Raw genomic sequence first — 11147 nt, 5'->3', positions numbered from 1 at the left:
ATATATAAAAAAAGTTGGGAAAAAAAAAAATTGAAATGTAAAAATATATAAAAATATAAGAACATAAAAAATTTAAATAATTAAATAATTGAGTAACAAATATTTTTATATATAATATAATGCAATATAAAAAAGAATTTTTTTTTTAATAAAATATATATATATTATATATATATATATATATATATATATATATTATATGCATATAATTATATATTATAAATTTATATATAACCCCAATATTATATGTATATATTATATTATATATATATTATTATATTATATTATATCATATTTATAAATATATGATATACTCATTTCCTTTTGAGAATATATTTTTTTCTTCTTTTTGTTTCATTTATTTATTAATTTTTTTCTTCTTTTTTGCGTGATATTATCAGTATATTATATTAATATAATATAATATAAATTTGTTAATCACTTATATATTTACACTCCTTTATTATTATATGTATAATATATATTATATATATATATATATATATATATATAATATATATGTAATCAGATAAATATTTATAATATATATTATTATTATACTGCGTATATAAAAAAATATATACATATATAAATACTTATATTTTGTATACATATATATATATAGTAGTATTAAAAAGTATAAATTCAACTCGTATTTATTATTATATATATATATATATATATATATACTATATATTATATATAAAATTATATAATAAGTAATAAAAATATATTTATATAATAATATATAATATTTTAATAATTATTATTACTTTCATTTGTCCTTGTTATATATATATAATAAAAAGAGCTGTAAATATATATAATATATATTATATATATAATATTTTATATATGTTATATATATATTTTTTTTTCTCATAATTTTTCATATAAAAGAATCTATAAATATATATATATATATATTTATAATCATTTTAATAATAGAATATTTGCCTGTTTTATGACAAAAGTAATTTCTTAATATAAATAATTATAAATTTTTATTATATATATATATTATATATTTAATATGTACTTAATTATTTTATATCAATAAAATAAAATATAAGAATAATATGAAATATGGTATTAATGGAAAATTTTTTGAATTTCTGATATAAATATATTATAAATTAAATAATAAATATTTAATAATTTATGTTCAATTATTATTTTATAAAGGAAAAATCGAAAATAAATAAAAATAATAAATAAATAAATAAATAAATAAAACAAAATGTAAAAAAAAAAATTAAAATAATAAAAGTTTTTTATTTTTATATAATATTATATAAAGTCTACAAAGGGTTGACATCCTTAAAAAAAAAAAAAGAGATGATCTATTTGTTGTATTTTAAACCACATATACAATACAGTATAAATTTTAAATAATATATATATTTGTATATATATTTATATGTATATATTTATTTATCATAAAATAATGTTTGCATATATATATTATAATGCAATATTAATACAAACAATGCAATTGATATGTAAAAGTGTTTTAATATTTTGTTCTATCTATAAATATTATTAAATAGAAAAAATACATATATAAACCTTATTTCTTATATATTTATTTATACAATTATTATTATCTCGATAATAAAAAAAAGAAAAAAAACAATTATATTATAAAATGATTACATAAAAATATTACATGTGTACCACTCATATAATGTGATAAAAAAATATTTTTTTATTTAAAATATATACTGTGATACTCCTCTTATATAAAATATGCTTATATTTTTCTCAATCTATATTCGAAAGAGGCTATTAATTAATTTTTGTTTTTTTTATTATTTTAATATTCAGCACATTTTCTTTGTCTTCTTAACTGTGGTTCATATATATATATATATATATATATATATATATATATGTGTATTCTCACACGATAAAATGACCCTTTATATTTTATTCGTATATATATATTTTTTTATCATATCTTTGAATTGTTCCAATTTTTTTAAAATGTTAAATTTTTAATTATAATAAAATATTAACATAAATAGGAAACATCAAAAATGTGTATTATAAACAAAAATTCTCTAATATGAAATATTGTAAATAAATGAATAAAAATATATATATATATGACAATCTACTGACGTTGTATTACTAAGTGATAATATATATATATATTTTTTTTTTATTCGCCTGATTTGTTCATAACTTTTACTATGGAACTAACTATTTTTGTACATTAAAAAGTAAAACATGGTTACTTTTCTTTGTTTTTTTTTTTTTTTTTTGACATTTTGGCTACTTGTGACAAATATGATATAATAGCCGAATAGTTAAATGTGTAAATTAAAAATGTTTCTTTTTTTTATAAACTTTTTAAATATTTTTTTATTTTTATTATTATTCCATATATGTTTATATATATATATATATATATATATATATATATATATATATATATATTATGATTAGTATTTAAAAAAAAAAAAAAAAGCAAAAGAAAAAGAAAATTATTTATTTATCTTTCACTTAATTTTATAAAATTTTAATTACAATAAACATATGAACAAAAAAGAAAAAAAAAATAATAATAATAATAAAAAAAAAATAAAATTTATAACAAAATTATGGACATATATTTATTCATATTTTCTCAAAATAAATATTTTATAAGTTTAATATATTTATAAAAACGGTATAGAAAAAGAAACAATGGTACATTCATTTTAGTCGATTTTTGTCTTTCTTTTTTTTAAGTATTTGATAAGTTCCCTATAAATAAAAAAAAAAATAATAATAAAATAAAACAAATAAAACATATAAACATTATAAAAATAAAATGTAAATATATATATATGTATGTATTTATTTAAATATTACTGGAATACGGAACAAATAATTGGCAAACCAAAAGGAATTACGACGGGAAGAAAAGAAGCCAACATAAAATCTTTAGATAATATGTCATAAATGGATATTTTATCATCACTCAATAACTAAAAAAATTAAAAAAAATATAAAATTAATACATTTACATATATATATATATATATATATATATATATATATATATATTTATATATATATTTATTAATTTATATATTCACATAATTTTATACATTTACATATTTCTTATTACTTGAAGAGAATCTTGATAAGCAGATTGAGCTAATACCAATGCTGCCTTAAAAAATCGTTCCTCTCCATCATTTTCTTTATCATCATTTTCTTTTTTAAATTTTTCTTCAACTACCTTATCAATATGATTTATTCCACATATTCTACCTTGCATATATTTTAAACTACATTCTATATTGTTTAATATATTATTAAATATTGTTAAGGTGTAATAGGGAACCTTCATATATATACTTATTTTTGATATAGATAAAAATTTATTCAAATTTTGAATTGCCTCCATAATATGATATTTATATGCTTGTCTAATTAAACCCGACAATTCATAATTCGAAATACTATTTTTTATAGGAATATGATAAAAAAAAGAAAAGGATAAATTGTTTTTCTCAGATATGATATAAGATACGTAACTATCTATTTCGCTAGATATTGTTTCTACATATTTTATATTATATGTATCACTATTAAAAATATTATAAATACAATGTGAAAATTTTGAACATAATCCTAATAAAGATCTGAAATGAGAAATAAAAATTCCACTGATTATATGTGCTTGGTCAGATATATTTACTAAATTATTTTTATTATTATAATTAGTTGTATCTTTTAATTTTGTAAATTCATTATTTATATATATGGTACCCCATTCAGGAATAGAAACAGCTGTTTCTATTTTGTGTTCTTTAGTAAGATTATTATAAAAATATATATCATCTCCATTTGGAAAGACAACCATAAAATTTATATTTTTAGGTACTTGATATGTAGGCTTTGATAGAACATTATCAAAAGTGACTTCATCAAAAATATTTGTGAATTTGGTGATTTTATCTAGAATAATTAATCGAGAATTTCCTTTTTCTTCACCGTCTATATATTTTTTTTTTTCATCTGATATTTTATACATATTTATATTACTTAAAATTTGTGGGTATATATTAATTTGATAAATATATAAAAGTCGTTCAATAAATGGTCTTAAATATGGGTAATAAAAATCTTTATAAAAATCCCATACAGCAATTAATGGGGAGTTAAACATATTCCCTCTATTATTATTAATATTATCCATATTATTATGCATATTATTTATAGTATTTTCATTATTATGTATATTACTTATATTATTTATATTACTTATATTATTTATATTATTTATATTATTTATATTATTTATATCATTTTTATTATTATCCTTATTGGTTATATTACAATTTTTTTCATAACACGAATCTACATTATTCAAAACTTCTCCCATTTCAACCTTACCATTTTTATTTCTCTCTATCTTGTAATTTAATTTATTATATAAACAGCTAGCCAAAAAAAAATTTAAATCAAGTTCAGGAACGAAGGGTATAAAATTTTTTTTTTTTTTTTTTTCTGCCCTATATAAAAATGTATTTTTTAAAACATCCCACGTTATATGAATATATTGTTGATATATATCTACATTATTTTCCTCAATTTTATTATAATACAATTCTAATATATTCGTGGTCGATAATGTAAATGATAGGTTGTCTTTTTTTTTTTTTTTTTCATTTGCTATTATATATATATAATAATTATTATTAATATTATCATTGATCATATTTTTTCTTAATAAATTATCACATATATTTGAATATATACCTATAGTATCTTTTTTTATCATATCCTTATTAATTACATTTATAGCCACCATAAAAATATCTTGTAACTTATTTAATTCTTCGAATGAATATAAAGATATGATTTTTTCATTTTCTAATTTTATTTGTTCTTCAATATATGATTTTAACATCTCTTCAAGCATATCAATATTATTATCTTTACAGCCAGAAACAATATTTAGATTTATTAAAAAATTGTTCTCATGTCCTATCAGTGTATTTCCATCTTGAATATTATTTTTTATTATACCTATATTATTAGCATGTTTAATACTTTTTATTATATCCTCAATTCGTTCAGATGGCAATACTTGCTTCTCAAATTTATTTAACCAAAATATTATTATCACATATACAAGTAGGGATATGCCATAAAAAATAACACAGTATATTCTTGAATTCATAATTTTTATATATTTATTATTTTTATTTTATAATTAAATATCACCATATTATTATACATTCTCAAAAAAAATAAAAATAAAATATATATATATATATATATATATATATATATAAAGAAAAAATATATATTGTGTAATAATTTTATTATAATAATATTTTAATTTGTATCATCTTATCATACTAAAAATAAATTACATTCTTAATTAATATAATACATGTATGTGTATTTAATATATATTTATTTTTTCTTATATGCAAAATATAATAAATAAATTAAAAATATAAAAAAATAGGATGAACCTGAGATGGTACATATTATTTTGAACTATTACAAAACCAAAAATTACATACATATATATATATATATATATATATATATATATATATATATTTATTTATTTTTATGTTATTTTTTATTTATGATCCTTGAAAGGAACAAAGATTATTCATAAAATATAATGTTATATTTTCCTATTTATTCTAAAGAAATAAAATGCTATTTATTAATCACACATTTTATACTGACATATATTATTTTATATTTTAATTACTAAGAATCAGAGGAGAGATAAAAAAATAATATAAATATATATATATATATATATATATATATATATATTTTTTTTATTTTAATATTTCATATATTTTATTAATAAAAAATAATAAAAGCATATTTTCAATGCTGAAGACAAACCAGAAAAAAAATGAAAAATAAAGCATTTTTATAATTTTTTTAAAACATACGAGAAATTAATGAATAAATTAATGAATAAATATATGAATAAATAAATATTTTATTAATATTGATAATGAGAAAAATTATTTCCAAATTAATTCCTTTGATTTCATTTATAAAAAATAATGTCTTTATAAATTTCATTTTTTTTTAATTTATACCTTTATTTAAGAAACATATAATAAAATATATTATATATTATTATATATATATAAAGCAATGAAATGCTAATAATTTTATTTAATTTTTTTTTGATAGTGATAAAAAAATATATTAACCTCGATTATGATTGGAACATATACACATATATATATATATAGACATATAAATAATATATATATATATATTTTTAATATTAAAAATACAGATATTTATACATTATAGCTTAAAATATACTTATTTACTTTTTTTTTTATACATCTTTAAGAAATTCTTCGATAAGCATATTTTATTCTATGATAAATTATATTTCTTTTAAATTAAATAATATGTATGTTATTATAAAATATTAAATATACATATATATATATTTCACGTTTTAAGTTTAGAATTTTTTTTTTTTCTTTCCATATAGATATTTTATAAGAGCTGTATTTATTTATATATTTTATTTGTACCCTCTCCATAATTTAAAAACATTATTAATATAAATATGAATATATTATATAAAAATATTTAGTAAATTAAGCTTTCTTGGCACATAATAATTATACTTTATAGTAAATTTCAAAATATATACATATATATATAATAATATTTTTTATAATATAATTATATATATATATAATAAATTTTTTTTTTTTTTTTCTTTTTAAATTGTATATTATTCATTTTATTTTATGTATTATTATTTTTTTTTTTTTTCTTTTTTTCCCTTGCCCTTTAAAAAAAAAAAAAAGCACAAAATTGTAATTATAAAAATAATGATATACAAAAAAATTATAATATAATAATAATATTTACAATAATACTTATAAATATAAATTTTATTATATTAAAAAAGTTTATACTGTTATATATTATATTTATATATATATAGCAATCAATATATATAAATGATTATAAATTATGTTACATTATATATATTTTATGTTATTAGTATAATATAATTATATGCATGCATACTTATCTTTTTTTCTTTCTTTTTTTTTTTCTTCTTATAAATATTATTAATAAATATACCAATATAATGAATTTAAACAAAAAAATTAACAAAAATTATGAATAAATAAAAAGAGCGCGTAAAAATTGAATAAAAATGAGATATGTATTATATATTTTTATAAAAAAAATAAGGAACAAAGATTTATAATATATATATATATATAAATATATATATAATATATAATATCATCATTATGTAATTCTTACTGCTCTTTTTTTTTTTTTTTTTTTTTTTACTTCATAGTTAAAAAAACAATTATATACATATAATATATCATAATATATATTTATATATTTATTTAATATATATATATATATAATATATATATATATAATAGTACAAAGAACAAAAATCTTATAAATATAAATATAAATTATATAATAATATATTATATAGTATTAATATAATATTTTATATATAATACATATAAAAAAAAAATAATTTTTACAAATATATTATTTTTACCCCTCAATTTTATATATTATATATATATGAAGAAATATATAAATAATTTTTTTTTTTTTTTTTCCTTTTTTTTATATACATTTATATAAATATATAATAAATATATTAGATAATATTGAAAATTAATATATAAATCTATATATATATATAATAATATGATATTTCAATATAATATATTTTTTTTATATATGAAATATATTTTATGTAAAGGTGCAAAACAACATTAAAATAAAAAAATAAAAGTACAAAAATAATTAAAAATATTAAATATATATATATGTATATATTATAAATTACATTTATAACATTTAATATTTTTTATTATAAATAGTTTTATTATTGTTATATAAAAAATAAGTAAAATATATTATACCAATCGAAAGAAGAAGAAAACAAATATATTTTTTTATATTTATATATAAATATAAAATAAAGAAGAGTTTTTTTTTTTTTTTTTTTTTTTTAAAGCAAAAAAAAAACTTGAATTATTTCATTTCTTGATTTATAAATAAAATTATATATTTATTATAATTTTTATTTTATATTTCATTTCCCTTTTATTTATTTATTTTATTTTTTTTTTTTTTTTCCTTATTTTTAATTGTCATAAAGAATATTTTTTTTTTTTTATGTACCATATATAAAAAGAGGAAGAAAATTAAAAAAGGCTGATTTTTATAAAATTAAAGGTTTTAGCTATAAAAGAATAAAAGTATATAAATATAATATATATATATATATATAAATTTATTTATATATATATATTGATATATGTATGTTTATATGTCCGTATAATTTTTGAATAGACCATTAAAATATATAATACATATATATATATATATATATATATATTTTTTTTTTTTTTTTTTTTTTTGATTATAGAATTGCTTGTACCATTTTTATAAAGTCCAATTTATAAAATATAAATACAGTGCTATAATATAAAATATTTGAATAAAAAAGAAAAAAAAAAAGAAGTAATTTGAAAATATTCTTTTTTTTTTTTTTTAATAATTACCATAGTGTTATCATAACATTATTATTATATATATATATAATAATATATATATAATAATATATATGTAATATATATTTTTGTTAATTTAAAAATTTATTATAATATAATATATATTTATATATCAATATGGCTGATACAACTGGAAGAAATAGTACCGTAAGTCAGAATTATGGAGCTGCATATAACCAAGGAGGATATAGTTATTCACAAAATAAAGACAAAGAAAATTATGATAAATCAAATAATGGACAGAAAGGATATTATTATGATGCTAGAACAAATATAACAGCAAACGGTGGATTATATGATGAATTTTCACTTAATGAATTTTCATCAACAAAAATAAGACATGGATTTATAAGAAAAGTATATTCCATATTATCACTTCAATTATTATTAACATTTGGATGTGCATTATTAGCTGTATTATATAAACCATTTAATGCTTTTGTGCTTACATATTATTCACCTCTATTTGTTGTTGGTGTTTTACTTAGTTTGCCAATTATGATCGCTTTAGCTTGTGCACCACAAATGGCAAGAAAATATCCAAGTAATTATTTTATTCTATTATCTATAACTCTAGGAATGTCATTAATTGTTACTCTAGCAAGTGCAAGAACAAACTCAGAAATATTTTTTTATGCATTTGGTACAACTGCAGTTGTTGTTATTGGACTTACTATTTTTGCCTTCCAAACTAAATGGGATTTTACAGGTTGGTATGTATTTTTATTTATGGCATTCTTAATTCTAATTGTTATGGGTATTGTTGGAATATTCGTTAGAAGTAAAGCATTCAATCTAGTCTTTGCAGGTATAAGCGCTTTCATTTTATCTATCTCTATTATTGTAGACACACAACTTATCATAGGAGGCAAACACAAAAAATATGAATTCTCAGTTGATGATTATATTTTTGCTACATTAGCTTTATATATGGACATTATTAATTTATTCCTTTCTATTCTGTCCATATTCTCAAACGCAGAATGAAAAAAAAAAATATATATATATATATATTTTATTTATAATGGGAATTATTTTTATATGATAATAATATAATATATATATTAATGTACTTTTATATTTATTATTTGATTCGCATATATATATATATATATATATATATGTATATATATATATATATATATATGTATATATGTATATTCTTATTATTATTTTGTATTCTGCATACCATCCATATGTATATATATATATATATATGTGCGTATTTTTTATTACCGTGTATGTTTAATTTTTTTTTTTTTAAACTTTTAAATAAATACTAATTAAAAAAAAAAAAAAAAAAAAAAAAAAAAAAAATATTTTTTTTTTCAACATACAAAATGACAATAATATATATATTTTTATGTGTGTCATAAAATAATTAAATTTAAGAAAACAAACACAAGTTTCTTTTTTTTTTTTTTTTTTAATCCACATATAAGTAGCACAATATAGCTTAAAAAAAGAGATAAAATGAAATAAAAATTGGCACTCACACATATATATATATATATATATATATATATTATTGTGGAAAACATTTGAAAAAAAAAATAGACCAAATTATTTTTGCCTTTGATCTTTTAAGGAATTTTAAATTAAATATATCTCAATATATATAATATATATATGTATATATTTATTTATGAAATGTATCCGCTTAATTTTTCCCATGTATTTTTTATATTAAATTTTGGAGAATTCTCTATATTTAAAAAATGATCATTCTCATTTTTATCAACAGTATTAGTACGTGTAACCTTGGATTCATTTTCAGAATAAACTTTTTCATTGGTTGTATTCCCAATAGACATTAAATTTTTCAATCTATACTTATAATCATTATTATTATTATTATTATTACTATTATTATTATTATTCTCATTGTTGTTGTCATTATTATTGTTGTTGTCATTCTTATTATTATAATACATTTCTTCAAACAGCTTACTGTCAGTTCCCTTCATTGATACCATTTCATTCGACAAATTCCTTCGGGTTATCTCGGACTGACTACGTTCACTGAGATAACTATCATTAGTTTTTTCTTTCTTTAAATTTTCCCTATATTTATAAATCATTGAATCTTCAGACTGTTTTTGTGTGTATCTATTTTTAAAATCAAAATTTTCAAATGTTGATGTTAATCGAGATATTTTCTTTTCATTTGGACATACATGTCCTTCATAAGTGTCAATACCTTCTTCCTTTATTTTTAACATACTATAAATATAATCCTTGATTATATAATATAATCTCGTATACCATGGAAAATGCTCATACTTTGAATGATTCACCTTAAAATATCTTAAATTCCATTTCAAAAATTTATCCTTCATTTGATCTGTTTTAATAGACACATATGAATATGTATCATTCTTGGTTTTCTCAAAATCTATATATATTTTTTTCATCCAACCTGTTTCTTCTTTTTTCTTTTTTTCTTCTTCCTTCTTTTTCAAGTTAAAGACAGATATGGACTTGTCCTTGGAGTATGTGTAAAAATCGGAAAACCTTTTCATTCTCAAAAGGTGAAAGTTATAAATAAATAAATAAATAAATATATATATA

At 15.9% G+C, this 11147-nt stretch overlaps 3 protein-coding genes across 3 annotated transcripts; 1 reads left to right on the top strand and 2 right to left on the bottom strand.

The window, feature by feature from the left end:
* Positions 1 to 2705: 2705 nt before the first annotated feature.
* Positions 2706 to 5182, bottom strand: PGSY75_1248600 (hypothetical protein; the record flags this gene model as incomplete). Its single annotated transcript, XM_018787041.1, has 3 exons — positions 2706 to 2751; positions 2860 to 2975; positions 3119 to 5182. The coding sequence occupies 3 exons, from the start codon at positions 5180 to 5182 to the stop codon at positions 2706 to 2708; spliced, it is 2226 nt and encodes a 741-aa protein (XP_018640906.1).
* Positions 5183 to 8693: 3511 nt separating this feature from the next.
* On the top strand, positions 8694 to 9563 carry PGSY75_1248500 (putative bax inhibitor 1; the record flags this gene model as incomplete). The annotated part of the gene is made up of 1 exon (XM_018787040.1): positions 8694 to 9563. The coding sequence occupies one exon, from the start codon at positions 8694 to 8696 to the stop codon at positions 9561 to 9563; it is 870 nt and encodes a 289-aa protein (XP_018640905.1).
* Positions 9564 to 10219: 656 nt separating this feature from the next.
* On the bottom strand, positions 10220 to 11098 carry PGSY75_1248400 (hypothetical protein; the record flags this gene model as incomplete). Its single annotated transcript, XM_018787039.1, has 1 exon — positions 10220 to 11098. The coding sequence occupies one exon, from the start codon at positions 11096 to 11098 to the stop codon at positions 10220 to 10222; it is 879 nt and encodes a 292-aa protein (XP_018640904.1).
* Between the last annotated feature and the right edge of the window lie 49 nt (positions 11099 to 11147).

Source organism: Plasmodium gaboni, chromosome 12 (genome assembly GCF_001602025.1).
Source record: "Plasmodium gaboni strain SY75 chromosome 12, whole genome shotgun sequence".
In the NCBI taxonomy this organism is placed as follows: Eukaryota; Apicomplexa; class Aconoidasida; order Haemosporida; family Plasmodiidae; genus Plasmodium; species Plasmodium gaboni.
This window is presented reverse-complemented; position numbering and strand designations above follow the sequence as displayed.